Source organism: Eriocheir sinensis, chromosome 26 (genome assembly GCF_024679095.1).
Source record: "Eriocheir sinensis breed Jianghai 21 chromosome 26, ASM2467909v1, whole genome shotgun sequence".
Classification (NCBI taxonomy): Eukaryota; Metazoa; Arthropoda; class Malacostraca; order Decapoda; family Varunidae; genus Eriocheir; species Eriocheir sinensis.
In genome coordinates, this window is record NC_066534.1 from 7,490,243 (window position 1) to 7,509,474 (window position 19,232).

The 19,232-nt window shown below is 39.9% G+C and overlaps 1 protein-coding gene across 2 annotated transcripts in view; it reads left to right on the top strand.

Moving 5' to 3' along the window:
• Positions 1-2,151: 2,151 nt before the first annotated feature.
• LOC127003733 (apoptosis-inducing factor 1, mitochondrial-like) overlaps positions 2,152-19,232 on the top strand; it is a 43,794-nt gene continuing 26,713 nt past the window's right edge. The window contains exons 1-4 of one of the 2 annotated variants that reach the window (XM_050870694.1): positions 2,152-2,181; positions 14,800-14,906; positions 17,493-17,623; positions 18,021-18,196. In XM_050870694.1, the coding sequence (XP_050726651.1) occupies positions 17,529-17,623; positions 18,021-18,196 (271 nt within the window). In that variant the 5' untranslated portion in view covers positions 2,152-2,181; positions 14,800-14,906; positions 17,493-17,528. Of the gene's footprint in view, positions 2,182-4,471; positions 4,492-14,799; positions 14,907-17,492; positions 17,624-18,020; positions 18,197-19,232 lie in introns of those variants that run through there. The other variant, XM_050870693.1, reaches the window with a different exon arrangement.

The window sequence follows — 19,232 nt, forward strand, 5'->3', positions numbered from 1 at the left end:
TCTCAAATCCCTCTTTACCTCCATGTCACACTTCTGCCATTCATGATTCGGTCCCAAAGACCCTACCATCCACCTTCTTCTTTGTAATGCCCTTTCTATCTCTCCTCCATACCACCATGCTTACACATAAATGATCCAAGGTACTTAAAATCATTAACCTCCTCCATTTCTTCACCATTCAAAATTATTTTCCATTCTTTTTCACATTCAATTCCCACTCTATATGGGCATACAAAATCTACAACCTCACTTCTACTTGGCTCACAAACCATCACTTTATTTTGTTGACATTTACTTTCAGCTTTCTCCTATTACAGACACTATCAAAACATGACCAAATTATGTAGGTCACTTTCATTTTTCTGCAATGAGCACCGTGTCATCAGCAAACAGTGTCAATTCAGTACCCACTTCCTTCCCTCATCGAACAGTCTTACTCCAACTTGCCCTTCATTTCTCTAATAACATCATCCATATAAATATTGAATAACCATGGTGTCTTAAGCCCACTTTTTATCTCAAAATGTTCTTGTTTCTCCAGTAATTTTGACACATGCAGATGCATCCTCATAGAAAGACTTTATTGCACTAAGCAGTTTTCCTCCCACACCATAAATCTTTAAAACATCCCACAATGCAATCAATCGACTCTGTCATAAGCTTTTCCAAATCCATGAAGGCAGCGTTTTGCTATTATTTTTCTACTTCCATCCTGAAGGCAAATATCTGATCCACCCCTTCCTTCCTGAAGCCTCCTTGTTCTTCACTTGTTCTGGCTCATCTTTAATCGTAGGAATCTAGAGTCTGGGTTGATAGGTGGTCTTCTGGACAGCATGTGGGTAGTTTTAAGCCACTCGACAGCGGCTGAAAAATCCCAGCTTGGTGGCACGGGCGGGATTGAACTCGCGTCGTCCTGAACGCGCTGTCATACTATCCACTCAGCCACTCTTTGATTCAGTTTTCCCTCATTCCAATTTTTGAGACCCCAGTCAAAATCGGTTTCTTTTGTAAACACTTTATGAAAATGATTATTTAATATTTCTGCAATTTCGTTGTCCTTTTAAATAGATTACATTTTTTTCCTTTAGCCTTACCACTCCTTCATTTCTTTTTAACTTTCCATTTACAATTTATAAAACATTTTTGGTTCTTTACATTTAAAAACTTCATTATTCTTCTTTCAAATTTAGCTTCCTCCTCTCTCTTATTTTCACATCATCATTTCTTGCTTCTTTATATTTGTCCCTATTGTTCTTATTTGTTTTTCTTTAAATACCTCCATGCCTTATTTCTATTTCTTCTTGCTGTCTCACCTCCATCCAAACCATGTTTTCTCTCTTTCAGTTTTACTGTATAGATTGGAACATATATCTCTTTTCCTCCATTGTAAGTATTCATCAAGTGTCATATTTCTCTTGAATATTATTACTCCTTTCATATCAGTCAGTCTACTCCACGAAGAAAGTCTTGAGTCCAACGTAATCTGCTTTAGCGTAGTTTTCCTTTTTCCTTAGAAGCCTCTTCTCAATATTCACTTCCTTCCAAAGTTTTCATTTCCAATAGTTCATGGTCGCTCTTTCTAAGGGGCACTCATGACTCCTTTATCCAACTCTTTTAGTGAAAATTAGGTGTGTGTATTTACCTAATTGTGAAATAGTGTGTGTGTGTGTGATTCACCATGGCCAGATCATAAGCTGGACTAGACATTGTGTGTGATTGTGATTTTTTTTTTCCTCAAGTATGTTAGACAAGGTCTCTTAGCATCTGCTCTAAATCTGTCAATTTTGTCAACAGGTTAAGCAGTGGCCTGCTACCCCTAGCAACTGGACCAGGCAAACCAAAGTTTCCCAAGGCAGCACCTGTAGTTGCTGAAGAGGAAGAAGAAACTTCTGTAGAGGAATCTGTTGAGCCTGTTGAATCTCCTGCTGAAGAAGCTGCACCTGCCCCAGTTGAGGAAGCTGTACCTGCCCAACTGAAGAAGCTGCACCTGCCCCAGTTGAGGAAGCTGCACCTGCCCCAGTTGAGGAAGCTGCACCTGCCCCAGTTGAGGAAGCTGCACCTGCCCCAGTTGAAGCTTCTGCTGCTGTGGAAGAAGCCCCTAGTGCTCCTCCTTCCCAGGAACCTCTTGTACCAGAGCCATCTGCACGGCAGCTACTGTTGAGGAAACTTCTGCTGCTCCAGGTGAGAATACTCCAACAGCAGAGACAGCACCTACTGCTGCACCTGAGGCAGAACCAACAACTTCTTCTGAAGGTAGTTAGGTACTTATAACATGCTCAAATAATTTGCTCAAATATTACCTCAAAACATTCAGGGCTTCCAGAATCTTGTTTTTATACTTGCCATAGTAAAAGAAGTGAGTACTATTTATATAGTAGGTTAGATAGTAAAGCTGAGTTTATAGGGACTCTGTAACCTGGTATAGTTAATGGCCTCTTACTGGAAATATCCTTAGTATTGCCATTGTTGTTTAAAATAGAGTAGTTTTTTCTCTTGAAATATTAATGTTTACATTAATGTTCTTTACTGAAATGTAACATTAAAGTATGCTAGTTGCCATATATTCAAGGTATTAACTTTATAAGTGTAATACCTTGAATTTATTATTGCATGCCCATGATAATGTGATCATCAGAGTTGTCTGTTATTGCTATTGATAACTTCTATATTTCAAAGAGTTTTATATTGATACAGATATTCTGAAGGATCTCAGCTTAGAAAATTGAGTGCAATAACAATTGTAAATATATACTGCACAATAAATGTGCAAGTTTGTTGATTGTTTCATTATTCACTCAGGGCTTTGTCCAGTAAAAGGCCATTACATATCCAGGAAAATAGGATAGAAGGCCATTGGATGAGACTGGCAGTGACAAGGTAGTACAAAGCTAAGTGTCAGTTAATCAGAGCAGGGCACTGCAAACAAGTGCAGGTCAAAGCACCAGGCTGTTTTGGATACCATGAGATGATTTTTTACAACACTATTCCTAAACTTCTCCCACCACTCCATACATGCAAGTTTACCAAGTTTGTATTATTCTAATAGGCGCACCTAACATCACCAAATGGGGGGTACAAACTTGCAGGGACTGTTTTGGGGGCCATTGAAATAACGGACTAAAGAGTTGTGTATCCGGATATTTTTATTTATTTATTAATGATCCATGAGACATCCTAGAGTTAAATCAAAGTATGTGCTTATCTTTGTATTTATTCATACACACACTGGTAATATTTCTGTGGGGTCTGATTCACTTATTAGAGTGAAATTCTATTGTGATAAACAGTCACAAATTTGTGTCACTTGTAAAAATGAAACTAGTAATTTAAGTTTTGCCACCATGAAATATACACAAATAAATAAATATGAAAGCTCACGAAGTCACAATAAGTGACATCACCTGCTTTGCGCAGTACAAGTATGCTATTTCAGGTATCTGATACCCGGTAAATGGCGTGCACGCTTCCTCGGCCTCGAGCTACAGCCTCAACGTTGCCAGATTGTCGTACTCAGCCCATTATATTTCCGACTTCCTACCTCAAAACTGTCTTCTGGCTCCAATAATGAAACTAATTTATAGTTATCGTTAAAGAGTTAGATTCTGATGTTTCTTGGCAATAGTTAGGCGTCAGAAACCGGTAAGTAGTACTATGCTCTGAGTACGACAATCTGGCAACGATGGCTATACATATTTTCATATTATAGTTCTGTTGTTTATTCAATGTTGTGTTCAAGAAAAAGAATACTCATAATTTTAGGTAGTTTTTGGTTATAAGGCTTCTTTACGACATACAATTATAATGTTACCTCCTCTACCTTAGGAAATGTCCTGAATCCTGGATCGGCTAAGGTGATGTTAGGTGCCTATTAAGGTTTCACAATGGGTGGAAGTTTGGAAAGTATGCAAATCCTGAGGCATTTATACTAGGTAGTTTCTGTGTGTGGAGTGGTAAATGTTGCATTGCCCCCCCAAAAAATAGTAAATATTAGTATTTATAAAAAAGTTTACACTACTTAGGCACATTATTTTATTTATTTATTTATTTATTTATTATTATTTTTTAAGTTAGTGGTATATTAATCATTGTAGTAATATATGTAGTTTTGACAGAATCAAAAGCCCATCCCATGAAGAAACCATACAGCCTTTATCAGTTGAGGAAACTAATGAAAATGTGGTTGAACTGACTGAAACACCAGAGACTGAAAATGCAGTTGTGTCTCTGCAGTCCATGTCCAATATTGAAGCAGAATCTGGCATAAAAGATGAAAGGTCTGCAGATCAACAAGATAGTGAGGGTGTAGTCTGTGTTGTCCTCCAGCCAGTTCTCCTGATGAAGTGCCTTCCTCAGTAGATCCTATTTCTCCTGTTGAATCTGCTTCCTCCCTGAATTGGCTTCAACCCTGAATCAACACTGGCATGTTCAGCACCAGAACTAATTGAAGGGATGAAACTGTAAACAAAATTGACCCCTCCCCGGAAGCTAAAGGTTTGGATAGTGGTTAAAGATATTCTTGACATTCCTGCTTGTTCCATTACACCAAGTAATTTAAAAAAACATGTTTTAAATTGTCACAACAGCATGGCAAACTTACAATGGTCAGACTCAGCTATCAAGTCCCTTTGGGCAGTGCTGGCACAGGGCCTCCCCTCTCCACTGCACTGCCAAACCTAGCCTTAGTTATTGAATTATTTGCCACCCCCACCCCCATATTTTTCTCTCTCTCTCTCTCTCTCTCTCTCTCTCTCTCTCTCTCTCTCTCTCTCTCTCTCTCTCTCTCTCTCTCTCTCTCTCTCTCTCTCTCTCTCTCTCTCTCTCTCTCTCTCTCTCTCTCTCTCTCTCTCTCTCTCTCTCTCTCTCTCTCTCTCTCTCTCTCTCTCTCTCTCTCTCTCTCTCTCTCTCTCTCTCTCTCTCTCTCTCTCTCTCTCTCTCTCTCTCTCTCTCTCTCTCTCTCTCTCATATATATTCCCTGTTCCTCTTTTGGGCAGACAGTAGGTTATATTACTGATGATTCTAATTACCAGTTGGAAATTATAACCTCCAGTGATGACTGTGTGTAAAAATAACCACTTTGATGTCAGGAGGTCAGGTCAGGCCAGGAAGGAACTGACATTGTGTCCTTGACCACTGATGTCAGAAACATCATGTTATGTAATTATACAATTCATTACTATTTTCCAAAAAGCGACATGTTCATAGCACTATATAGCCTTATATATGGAATATTTAATACACAATTTCATACAGTAAATAGCCGACAAATGAGGAGAGAGAGAGATGCATTGATGCGGCAGTGCTGTGGAGAGGGGCTGCTCCATGCAAACCCTGCCCAAACAGGCCACATTTGAATGAGTATAGTAATGTGTGAATGGGAACTTATTGTTATTTTGTATCTTCTTGATGTTTTAGTATTGTACTTAGTCAGAAACCACCAGAAAAAGCATGATGCACAAGTCATTCCAAATGCTTCTAATTTATTTTGGAGGAGAATTATTCAAAAGCAGTTGTGATCATAACACAATTTTTTTGTTTCTTTTTGCTCTGTTGCATTGCTACATAATTACATTTACTTTTGATACTGTACTGTTTTGTAAGAGATTTTACCTTACTTCTGCTCTTACATGTCTGCACACCAGAATGTGGAATTATTAGGAGCGGGTAACGTTAAAGTACTGTCACTTTGGATGTGGAACTGATGGACTGAAAAGGGGATGTGTCTGCCCAGTTTTAAAGTTTATTGATGTTGCTCACAGTCCAGTTAACAATTCACTTTTTGGTTCACATCACTGGAAAAATTCACAGCAAAAGCATTAAATGAGTGATTGTGCAATAAATTCATAATATATATGAACAAAATGAAATTATAGTTCTGGAGGCATACACAATATGAGGGATCATCTGACTTAAGATTTACTGCATACTTTACCATGAAAGAATGCATTGCTATATTACTGTGAGGAGGGGAAGGGTATTTCTTGTGAAAAAATTGATGGGTGTAACAGATAAATGGATGCCACTGATGACATGATTTTGACCACCTCAAGACAGGGAAGCATGGGAGGAGCCTGTCATGGCCTGAGGTTAAGCCACCAGGGAATTTTAGAGGCCTGGATGCCTATATGGGTTTGCAAGAATAAATTGAAGGACATAAATGCTTACTCTTCTATAATGCAAATGGGTGATCAATACAAGTTTGATTGACTGTTCACTCAAGAAAAAAAAGTTAGCATACAGAGGTGATGGGAAGGGGAGGAAAGACAGGTCACGGTATCTGCATGAACAAGTTCGAGGGCAGATTTTTATTTATTTTTTTATTACTTATTTCAGTATAGGAAGCAGCTCAAGGGAAAAACAAAATAACGAAAAAAAGCTCCCTGGTCACTGCCCCTAGAATAGGTTAAGAAGAGTGGCCAAAAGTGAGGTCAATTTCGGTAGGAGAGGTGTCTTGATACTCTCCTCTTGAAAGAGTTCAAGTCGTTGGCAGGAGGAAATACAGACGAAGGAAGATTGTTAAAGAATTTACCAGGATTTGGACAGTATTGGGATGAGCTACAGTAGAAAGTCAAGTGGAGCGGAGCCACGGGGGAGGCGGAGGCATGCAGTTAGCAAGTTCTGAAAAGCAGTCAGCATGAAAGTATCAATAAAAATAGAAAGAGGCAACATGGTGGCGAAATTTAAGAGGTAAAAGACTGTCAGTAAGAGGAAGGGAGTTGATGAGACGAAGAGCCTGTTATAATTCCTGTTATGGCACAGGCAAATGTTTATAATGACCCTATATTGCCATCTATAGGGCTAATTGGTTCTTCCATCCCAGGACTTTCACCCATTTTCTCATTTGAAACCCTCCTATTAATACCCTTTTTTAGCTGAAATAATAAGATCCCTAAATGTATCACCATGAGTAATAGGAAAGTCACAATAAAGGAGTTAATGAGGTGTTTGGTATGATGGTAGTTCTGAAGCTTCCTTGTGATGGCTATGTTGGAGTACCATTCACTCAATCCTCATCCTGGTTCCTCCCACCTGGCTTACCCACTTCCAGTAACACATCATGAACCTTGTCAAAACAACCTTAAAACTACTGCATACAGAGGCAAAGCTTCCTCAGCAGCACACACACCGCTTTAACCCTTTCATTGCTAATCGCTCGCAGCGAGACTATCCCCCCAGGCACACTCGGGCATCCCAGCGTGGGGAGGGGGGTCTCTTTTAACCACTGAATCTTAAAAACTATTTGTCACAGCTAAAAAGCAAAACATAATTGGAAAGAGGAGTCCAAGATCTATAAGATTCAGTTATGTAAGGCTCTCCTGCGAACATACAGGCACGTTCAGGGGTGTTGCCTGTGAGTGCGATGGGACCGAGCTTAGCACCACTCGCAAGTGACGCTTGTGCTTGCTCTTTTAACCTCTGTATCTCAAAAACTATTCATCACAGCTAAAAAACAAAAACACCATTGGGGATAGGTGAAGCTTTGCAAAAATGCCGCTATATTGGACAACAACATCCACCAGTTACTCGTCCGTAGATTTTCCGCGCTTTTCTGCACTAGGCTGATATGATTTTCCACCATATTTAGTGGAAAACCCACTGAATTGGCAATGCTGTGGGGTGAGAAATAGTGTTGGAACACTCATATGCGGGAAATTTGAGTGGGAATGGCGCTCACAGCGAGCATTTAGCACCACCGGCAAGTTCCGCTGGTCCTCGCTGTGAGCATTTAGCAACGAAAGGGTTAAACCATAGAGTGTGAGAACTTTTGAGCTAGTGGGTTGCCTGGCCACACTTAAGAAGAGGCAATAACACCATGCATCAAGAGTCATCTGTGACTCCTGTCTGACATGTAAACAGCAACAAACACCAAAAACACTGCAGGAATGGTCATATTATGCAGATTAATGCAGTAAATATTTGGATGCCACTCAACACTTTACCTTGTATTTGGATTAGGAGTCACAGACGACACATACATTGTGGGTGAAACAAGGCTTGGTGAAATATTCTTATTGTCTATGGTTGTGACAAGGTCACCCATAGCTCAGGTTTTCTGGCTGTGTGGTTTAAAGTGGAGTCTGTAGTACTGTGTAATAGTTTTGCCTCTAAAACTAGTAGTTGTAAGAGTTGGCTGTTATGGGTAAGATGATGGATGTGTTGATGGAAGTGTGCAAGCCAGGTGTGAGAGGCCTGAGTGGGGTCCCCATCATTGGTACAGTGGTATGCCACATAACCTACATTTCCAAAGCTCAGATCAATCATCATGCCAAATACCTCTTAACTTTTTAAAAATGGGTTTTATATTACTCATGTTGATTTAATATTGAGTCATGTCATTTCCACTGTAAAAAAGTAGTAATAGGAGGGGTTCAAATGGGCAGTACTGGTGGCAGACCAAAAAATCCCTGTATACACATGACCACGGTGCAAGTCTGACTGCTGTGTCAAGATAGTGGCAACCAAACACCATCCAAGATGCGCCCAGATGCCTCCGTCTAACAAATAATCTGTTATTTGAAAGGATCCAACTTTGATCTCACCTGACATAAAATTATGATAAGAAATGGCATTTTAGAAATCTTAGGCAAGATCCTACTTAGGCCATATTAAGCCATTATTCCATTGCTAACAAGGTGTCTTCTGATAACATGATATTTTCTGCTGCCTTGTCAAGGATAAATTAAAGTCCCAGCCTCCATGATGAGGTTGGATGGTAGATACCGTATTTCCCACCATATAAAACGCACCGGCGTATAAGACACACCTTTAATTTGGCAAGATATATTTAGAAAAAAAAAAAAAAAAAACTCCACAGTTTCCCTGAGCTTAATGTGTGTGCAGTATTACATTTGGTCACCTTATTTACAATTATGACTATGATACCGTATGTTGCTTTTGTGCCCTTCTCTGTGCTCAAAGTGTTCCACTGTTGTTTGAAGAATTGCAGTGCTCTTCCCCCGAGCAGCTGTGAGTTTGAAATGGTAAACAAAAGGGTTGGTTGGTAGATTCACTCACTGTGCAGTGTGCAGGCAGTAACTTTTGCCGAGCTACTGAGAGAACTAATCACATGGGGCAACAAAAAGATGTAGAAAAAAAAAGCCCGCTAACTGTTGCTCTCATATAGCAATAAGTATAGAATCGCCAAAAGAGAGGTGTCTTGATACACTCTTCTTGAAAGAGGTCAAGTCATAGGCAGGAGGAAATACAGATGAAGGAAGACTGTTCCAGAGTTTACTAGTGAAGGGGATGAAAGAATGGAGATGCTGGTTAACTCTTGCATAAGGGGTTTGGACAGTATAGGGATGAGCATGAGTAGAAAGTTGTGTGCAGGTGGGCTGCAGGATGGGTGGAGGCATGCAGTCATATTATGTTTTAATATAGTTATCTTTAAATGAGAAGAAAAAAAGCATTTACAATAAACACTTTAGTCATCCACGTATATCCCGTTCTTTTGAACATGTATCACAGAAAACGTCAGCTGAGCGGGCCGCTGCACAGCAGAAATACCTCCAGACTAATCCGCCCAAGTCCACCCCACGATCGCTGAACAGTCATGTCAGGCAGCACCCTGCTCCACCAATATTGTTCTCGTGTAATAACGCTTTACCCATCACCACCAAGGTGCCCGGCACACTGGTGACTGGTGTGCTGCGGCGATGTTGTGTGTTGTTTCATGTTCACGCCGCGCCTCGGCTCCCACGTGTGGCGCGTCTTATTCTTGTGACCTGTATGGTCATGTCCTCCTCCTCTCTTCTGCTTATTCATATTTTCCTTTTCTATTGCATCACACTATTCATTATTTAATTAAATGAATCAAAATTTGTACCTTTGTTGTATACTGCGCAGGGGTAACTTTTTGGCATTTTCTGAGTGAAAAAAAGTGCGTGTTACACATAATAAATCGGTATATTTCATTCTGGGGATATCTGGGAACTATTGTGTCAAATGGTTGCGTTTCAGGTGTTGGTCTCTTACCAGTAACAATAACCCCTTGGCCTACCAAAACCTAACCATCTGTGTATAAGATGCAGGGTGATTTTTCGAATCTTCTTTTTTGAAAAAAAGTGCGTCTTATATGGCGGGAAATACAGTATATGTGAGTCACTTTTAACCTCTGTGTGGGGTTGGCTGAAGACATTGTGTTAGTGGGCTGAATATTGGCTGGGTTATTTCAACTTCTCTTAACCCTTTCATTGCTAACGCTGCAGTGAGCGGTAGCATTTCCTGGTATTGCTAACGCCGCCATGAGCTCAGTTGCAATCAAATCTCCCGCTTATGAGAGTGTTCCAACACTATTTCTCACAACACAGGATTGCCAATTCAGTGGGTTTTCCACTAAATTTGATGAAAAATCGTATCAGCCTAGCACGGAAAATCTACGGACGAGTAACTGGTGAATGTTCTTGTGCAATATAGCGGCATTTTTGCATAGCTTCACTTATCACGTGATTGATTCTTTGACCAGATACATAGTTGTAAATTTTGCAGTTGGCAATACTACCTTGCCAGCACCTCATGGAGAGATGTCCACAGTTGCCTCAATATAGCTGACCGCCGCGCACAAACTGACGTAAGTGTTCACAGGCAACACCCCCCGAACATGCATGTACATTCGCAGGAGAGGCATACATAACCGAATCCTATAGATCTTGGCCTCCTCTTTCCAATGGTGTTTTTGTTTTTTAGCTGTGATGAATATTTTTTGAGATACAGAGGTTAAAAGAGACCCCCCTCCCCCTGTTGGGCTGCCGGAGTGCGCCTGGGGGGAAGTCGCTTCCTCACCATGCGCAGCGATTGGGTTAATATGGCCTGTGTGTCATCAAACCCTGGGCTGAGATAGATTAAAGTCACAGCTGAATGCCACATTATGAGGTTTGGTGGGATGCAGGGTGAGTCTCCACTTTTTACCTATGTCTGGATGAGGCAGCAGAAGACACCACATTAGTGGATCAAATACTGACAGATATCTCAACTTATCGTAATATGGCCCATTATTATTTTTTTTTATTATTATTATTAATATTATTATTTTATTATATATGTGCATTATGTGTCTAAGGTTGTAGAGCAAATGTATGTAGAATATGCTTTCATCAGGTGATAGGATGTCTTAGTATTACTGAAATATAGAATCCAAAGTGGATTGTCCGTGTGCAATCAAAACTTTCTTAAGTAAATACTACCCTCAGAATTTGCAGATATGTTCTGAGTTATATAATGCACAAGCAGAATAATTAAACTGACATATAGGGTGTTTACTTGCATCAACTGACATGACAGCACCTGTAGTATATTTAGAAATCTAGCTGGACTGTGTAGAATGCATTAATAACTTGCTCTTACTGTTAATGAACACTCAAGTATTTGCACACACACATAATTTTAAGTTAAGCATGTAAAATGTACTCCTTTATTTGTTTGGCTCATTTTGGGTAAATTTATATGATTTACAGCTTTAATTATAATTTTGGCTTGATTGTCTCTTGGTTGCTATATCTCGGTTCCATCAAGGGCATAGCCATGGTAAAGTCTTCATTTCTCCTGTTCATACTCATAATCCATTCACTTTGTTTCCCCTTCTCTAAAGTATTTTACAGCTCTGGCCTCCCATTTTACTACTCTTAGGATAACATGTAAGTGTAGGAAGTTTGATAACCCCTTCATTACTGCGCGATCTGCCCCAAGCACTCCCGCTCACCCTGCGTCAAACTGAATTCAAGTTTGCGATTCACCGAGTTTGCGATAGGGACCCAAAAACTTAGATTTTTATTGAAAACTGAAATTGCGATATGACCTGAACTTTGTGGGTGGCGCGCGTGAGAAAGTGATGGTTTCCGCTCTAGTTAACAGGGTGGAGGGGGTCATGACGTCAGGGCGCACTGTGGCGTCACCACCACAACATTGCCATTGTTCAGCTCACCCCTGCGGTCCCACCCAACTAAGGATAGTTCAGTGAAACGTCATCAACTCAGCCATGACGTCACATGTTCTATAACGTCATGGCGGCGACGCGCGCTGGAGACCCTCGCCAGCAAGAGTCTCATTTGAATCTTTGTTTTATTCAAGGATTTACTCATCATATTATGAAGTGTGGTGTTCTCTGAAACTTCAATCCAGTGGTGCCGCGGCCACACGTGTGGGTCTCCAGTGACGTCTCTGTTTACATGTGATGTCACGAGTGCGGTGCGTTGTGGGAGAAACAAATGCTTAGCGAGCTATCCTTTATATGTCTCTCATCCTTGGTCCCACCCACACTTCTACCCCCATGTCATTTGGGCCCTCAAAGCCCCAGCATGGCACTCTCCGTTCGCTCACGGTCCTCCTCCGGCGTCCGCGCTAAAGCTGGCGCGGCGGGACAGCGGCAGGGATCCACCGCAGGGCTCATGCAGCGCTGGTCTCAGGCGGGACACGCTCATGCGGAGTGGGGCCAATGGCCTGGTGTGCTGTGGCTCGCATTTTGCGGTGGCAGTCAAGCCCTCTCGCCACTCGTGCCGAGAGCTCGGACCGGCGTGTCTTTGGCCCTTCCGTGGAATGCGCTAGGCTGTGTGGGCATGGGGGCCCCGGCTCGCTCTATCGCTGGCTTTCGGGTCGGCATTTCAGATGAGATGTCGACGGTTTTCAATTTTCCCCACAAGAATAATGGTTCAAAGTTTGCGATTTCAACGTTTGCGACCCGCATTGTCGACCTATTTATTGCAAACTTGGAAACAGTTGTTTTTTTCATTTTATATTAATTAATCCCCATCAACAGTTGTAGGCAAATAAACACGTTCGTATCACCCGGGGTAACATTACGCCATTTCAGTCCCATGAATTTGTGAGTTTTTATATTTTTTTTATGGATTTTCCCTGAAATACTTCTGTGCCCGCTCATTGGTCCACAAACAGAGAGAGTCAATGAAATCATTGGTAATGAAAAGCTGAAAACAGTCCATATCACTCAAAGGTTTCTCCTTGTGGCATAAATATACTTCAGAATGTACGTCAGGAAAGTCCAGGTGAAGTGTAGGTAGTGGATATGGCCTTTGGTCAGCAAGCGGATCTGACAAGATTGTGAAGGCAGGCCACATGTCACCTGGCAACAATGGCAAGGTTACTAGGCTAGAATCTGAGACGGTCATCTCGCTCTCACCACTCGTACTGTATGTATTACTCATTTTCTGGGATATAGTAATCGTCTGACTCACTCACTGATATGTCTGACTGAGTTTCATCGTCATTAGACCCTTCTAATTCGCTAGCAAACTGTGAATCTGACGAAGCCATTATAATAAGAAAATCACTCCATGATGCCACGCGACCTCACACACGTAGACTTAGGGGAGGCCAGTGGCCTTGAGGAGGTTGTGGGTGGCATGCATTGTGCTAAGATACCTAATGAAACTATTGTTTTCTTATTTTTATCATGTAGGCCTATATATATATATATATATATATATATATATATATATATATATATATATATATATATATATATATATATATATATATATATATATATATATATATATATATATATATATATATATATATATATATATATATATATATATATATATATATATATATATATATATATATATATATATATATATATATATATATATATATATATATATATATATATATATATATCCAAAATACCCAGTTGACTTCAATAAACTTTTATATGGCTGGGGCATGGCCATTACAAAGGAAATGATGTCAGAATCAAGGCTGCCAGTTCTCACTTGTATCTCAAATAATGCACAAACCAACACTCCTATCCTCTTATAACTTCCAATAATAATCAGGTTTACCCCCCGTAAACCTAACAATTTGCAGTTCCTTGCCCAAAGTTTTTTTAGGTTTACTAGAATAAACCTTATCGATTTCAGTAATGAAGGGCTTAACAGTTCAAGTCATTGTGGTGTTTGAAAGGGAAATGAGAAAGTTGATGTATTGCAACATAGGTTAATAAGTGTAGGAAGCTTGTTAACAGTTTAAGTCACTGTGGTGTTTGAAAGGGAAATGAGGAAGTTGATGTAGTGCAACATAGCTTAATATTTGATAACTGTGATACATATATCTTAAGTAAACAGCTTGTTGGACATGAAATGGATGTGTTTTAGGAAAATTGAACATATAGGGAAGTTGGGCTAAATATGAAATGGTTAATGATGCCTACCATGATCTAGAGTATATGAACTTGGGTTCAGTAAAAAGATCTGTATGAAGGAAGTTTATATTCTCTGAATGAGAGGTACATTGTGATAGGGAAAGAAGTGATAACATGTGAGGCACAGCTTTGCTTAGGAAAGAGGAGTAATATGATTTTGGGGAACTGGGGTTGTATGGAAGGAGATACATATAGATAGAAGTATTTGTCTTGTGTCCACCTAGAATTTTCCTGAAGTAATTAGGTGTCAATTGATATTCAGATTGAAGGATGCTCTTAATCAGGAAGTTTTGTAATGTGTGGGCATTGAATGTGTTGTTGGTGTAATGGTTTGCATTGATATTTTATTGATGATTTGTGAATGTATCAGCTTTGCATATATTGAGTAGTAATGGAGGGTCATTTTTCACAGATTTGGGTGATATGATTTGCCAGAATAGATTCAGAAATTTTTATGTTACTGCAGATTGACAATGATTTATTTCTAGCTATTTTTTGGATACTTTGACTTTTGGTTTCATTCATATCTAGACTTAAGAAAAAAATTACCATAAAATCTCATTTTAATATAATTTCAAATGCTCTAGTATTATAAGATATTGGTATATTTTCATGCCTAAGTTTGATTTACCTTGTCATGTCAGGTGCAGCAAAGGCAGTACCAGAACATGTGACTTACCTCATCGTGGGTGCCGGCACATCCTCTGTAGCAGCTTTCAGGGCCATAAAGAGCAGGGATGCTAAAGCAAAGGTGAGTCCTTAGATTTTTTCCAAAAACTCATGGAATACATTTCTTCAGAGATTAAGATATCTGAAGTTTCAAGACTATCTTTGATGAAAAAAAATTTTGATTTGTATTTACCTATATTTCCTGTGGTTTTAGGTTACATTATTATCAGAAAAGTATATGTGAAGATAGAAAAAAAAAAAAAAAAAAAAATCAGGCAAGCATGTGGCAGGGCTCCACCACAATCATGACTTACACTGGCTGCTTGAGGAGCCAAATCATAGGTGGCTGTGGCCCCCACTGCACATGTGTATGTGTCTGCATTTCATTGATCTGCCGCTCCTCATCAACTGACAACGTAAATAAAGAAAAGATGGACTCAGAGATTGACACAGAGAATAGCACACTCCCATAAACACACCACATCCTTGCTCCTGCATACACCACCAAACCACTCCCGTTCTGCTTCACAAACCATTATTTCTGCTGCACACACCACCATGCCACTATCTTGCTTCTATCTTTGAGGTAGTAAGTTTGTGTGTATGGCAGAGTGGTGATGTGTAGCCGTGTGTGTGGATGTGCTGGTTTGTGTAATAACACATTACTCTTTGTGTCTCTCTAAATCTATCTTTGCATACTTCTATGAGGACATCAAAGTAGCAGTGAAGAAACATAAAACCAAGTTTTCAGTGATTATGGGATCTTTCAGTGCCAAAGTAGGGATAAAAAAATAAGATGAATTAGTAACTGGCCATTTTCCAAAAGGTACGAGTAATGGGAGATCAACTTTTTGAATTTGCAAAGAGAAACAGAGATGTAGTTATGAACGCATTTTTCATGAGAAGTACGAACAACAAGTGGACCTGGGAAAGCCCTAATGGAAAGATGAATGAAATTGACATTATTTTTACTAGAAGTATGGATGTAGTGAAGGATGTAATTGTACTAAATATTGTATGATTGGTAAGATATGCCTTCATTGCACAGTGGTTAGTGTGACTAGCTATGAATCTGTGGACCCACGTTCAAATCCCAGTCTGGACAGTTGGTATTGGGTTCACCCAGCTGTTCATTCTCCCTATTGAGCTGGTTGATAAATTGGTACCTGGGAAAACATGGGGAAGGTAAACTGGCAAGCTGGATATCACACTGGACTTTGTCTTGGGATAAAGGGATCTTAGCTTCTTACCCACTACAGACTCCAGGGCCACTCTGATGGAGATGAGCACCACGGCCATGCGCAGTTATAGTGTGTACCCCCAACTTTACCTTTATTTTAAGATGTAAAGCAGGCTTTAAGCTAGGCTAAGAGGAGAGAGGGAAAAATTATTGAATAAGAAACACCCAATGTCTTTGCAATTAGAGAGAAGGCTAAAGAATTTTGTTTAAAACTAAAGAACAAATTCCCAAATCTACTTACTGTAAATTGTGATGTACAAGTTGACTTTTTGACCCTAAAAAAATCTCCCAAAAAACTAGGGATCGATTTATACAGCTAGGATAAAATGTGAACCTTTATCACTGAGTGGTAACTGTGGTTGCCCGTACGCCCATTCGGGAGCAAGTTGCCAGTCATCCATATGGTGGAAAATGATTGTGGGTACAAGCAACTGCATGGCTATATGTAAACAGACGACAGAAGTAGTTGAGTAGCAGTGGAAGATGGCCTAACAAGAGACTCGTAAAGTGGACTGGCAAAGCTCTTTGTTTACTATTTAATTGACAAGATAAGACAACACCCTGTGCTGTGGGACAACAGGCATGAAAACTTTGCCAAAAATAATTTAAAAAGAAGTGTATGATTCGTGCTTTGTTTACGTTGTGGATACGGGTAACCAATCTTGGTTGTGTGTGACGCACACCCCAAAAATTGGAGTTGCCAGTTGTCCCTACCGCCATTGCGGTTAGAGGAAAAAGACCCGGTGTGACACCAGCTTAATATGTTTTTGTGACAGGTTACCGAGTACTGTACCATAGCCTATCCACATTTAAGTTTTGGCCTACCAGTAGTCTACCGTATTTTTGGGGCAGACTTATACGGCAAGTATAGGCCTAACCCATAATTTTGAGCTAATAATCTTGAGGTTGACTTGTGCATACAATTTTCGGTAATGAGGTTAAAGGAGATGTACAGGCAGCAAATTACAAATTAACTAAGATTGTAATAAAGGCAGCACTAGGATTAGGAGAAAAGGCACCAATGAAAAATGTCAGTAAATTATCAAAGGAAATGAAAGACCTTAAAAATACACAATGATATAAAATTCAGAACTAGAATGAATGAGATAGCGTTGGCAGAACTTACTGACAGCAGGAATGTTAGTAATGTCTTAATTTAGCATGGATAGGATCAAAGAAAATCTTGTGAATTGCAGAAATTTGAAAACAACAGAGAAAGCTGGTCATTGGCAGACATCAGTTGTTATCTCTAAAAGCAAATGGCAATGTCACAAATAATATAAAAAAGTTAGAGTTGTGTGTCTCAACATAAGTTTTTTGGTAGTTGTATTAAAATATATCAAGTAACAGGGCATCATGTCATATAATAGTTTTTGTTCTGAAATCCGGAGACAGGATATCATGTCTCAAGTTATTCTTGTTTCTCAGATCCTAGTGGTGTCTGGGGAGGGCGAGAGTCCTTACATGAGACCACCACTTAGTAAGGAGTTATGGTATACTGAGGATCTTGAGGCAGCAAAGTTGCTTCGCTTTAAGCAATGGAATGGGAAAGAGAGAAGGTAAGCTCATCCGTGTCAAATGATCATGAATTAAAGGAGTTATGGCATTTTTTAATTCTTGATCCTTGGTGCTCATGTCGAATAAGAATTTTGCTTCCGTACAATAAAGATGACACCAAAATTTCTTTATTGTTAGTCATTGCTGTTCATGTCAATCTTTCCTTGATGAATAGGCATGTAGAAGCTTCAACAACTTTCATTCTTTGCAGTAATCTGTGCTCCTCAACAACACATGTACCTCTCTCAGATATTTGCTGTTACTAAGGCAATCTTGACATTCGTAGTATCTTATTATATTGAGAGATGTCAGAATATTGGGATGGTGAGACTTAATATTCACAAACATGTATAGGATAATTTGTGAGATTTTCATAGTAACAGGGGTGTTGAATTACAGCATTTTCTTTGAGCATGAAGACTACTACACTCCAGTGACTGAATTGGATTCAAGAGAAAATGGCGGCATCTCTGTGCTGCGAGGACGACAGGTGGTCAAGCTGGATCCACACAAAAAACGAGTGTATTTGGATGATGGAAGTGAAATATCTTATGACAAATGTCTTCTTGCAACAGGTAGGTATCAAGATGTAACCATCTTCCCCACAAGTTAGAAAGCAAATAGGTCAGTGAAGATAATAACAATGTTCTGGGCTGTCAGGGTTGGGAAGGCAGGGGTACACAGTCATTATCTGTTGTGAACCACAACCTTTTACAGTCTTCCCTACCTACGAACAGGGTTGATTCTGAGTGGTTGTTCGTAAGTCCATTTGTTTGTAAGTCCAATATATTTCCATTTTGATGGCTTTGCACTTCTTACCACTACAACGTGCATCACCACTACTTTTAGCCTTAACGCCTGACCTATTGGGGGCTTAGTTATCACAAATAACATTGAATTTCTGGAGAGAGCACAAACACATGTATGAATGCTGCTGCTAGAGTAATGCACTACAGTGGAGACTCAATACTCGAACTTAATTCATTCCGAATGGCTGTTCGAGTATCAAAAAGTTCGACTACCGATACCTATAAATCAGGTAATTCGTTCTAACCTTAGCAAAACCTTAAGTTTACAAAAATTTCAAGGTAAATTTTTTTATAATTTTGATTTGTACTTACTGTAAGTGAAGGCTGGTGATGGATAACGTAGAAGGGTGGGGAGGAGGAGGGAGGTTATTCGTCAGAGGACGAGTCACCGTCTGGTAACTCGTCTCCTGGTGTGATTCCTGTGAACCCACTAGTGGAGGGCTGTGGCTCACTAACACTTGCACTCTCACTAGATTCTTTTTTCAACAAGAATCTGTCTAAAGTGATCTGCCTTTGCCTTTTTTTCAAAACGTCTCTGAAATGCTGCATCAAATTTTCATCAAACTGGTTTATGTTTCTGTGTACGGCAGCAATATCAGGGTGGCACCTCTCCAAAAAGTTTCCCAACTCTGTCCACTGCCGCAAATATTTCTTGATCTCTGCAGTGGAGACTCTTTTCTTGCTGTACCCCTCCTCCTCCCCTGAAGACAGCTCCTCAGTTACCTCTTGCAGCTGTTCCTGGTGAAGTTGATGCAGTTCGTCAGTGGTGAGGTCTTCAGAGTGTGCTTGCACCAGCTCCACA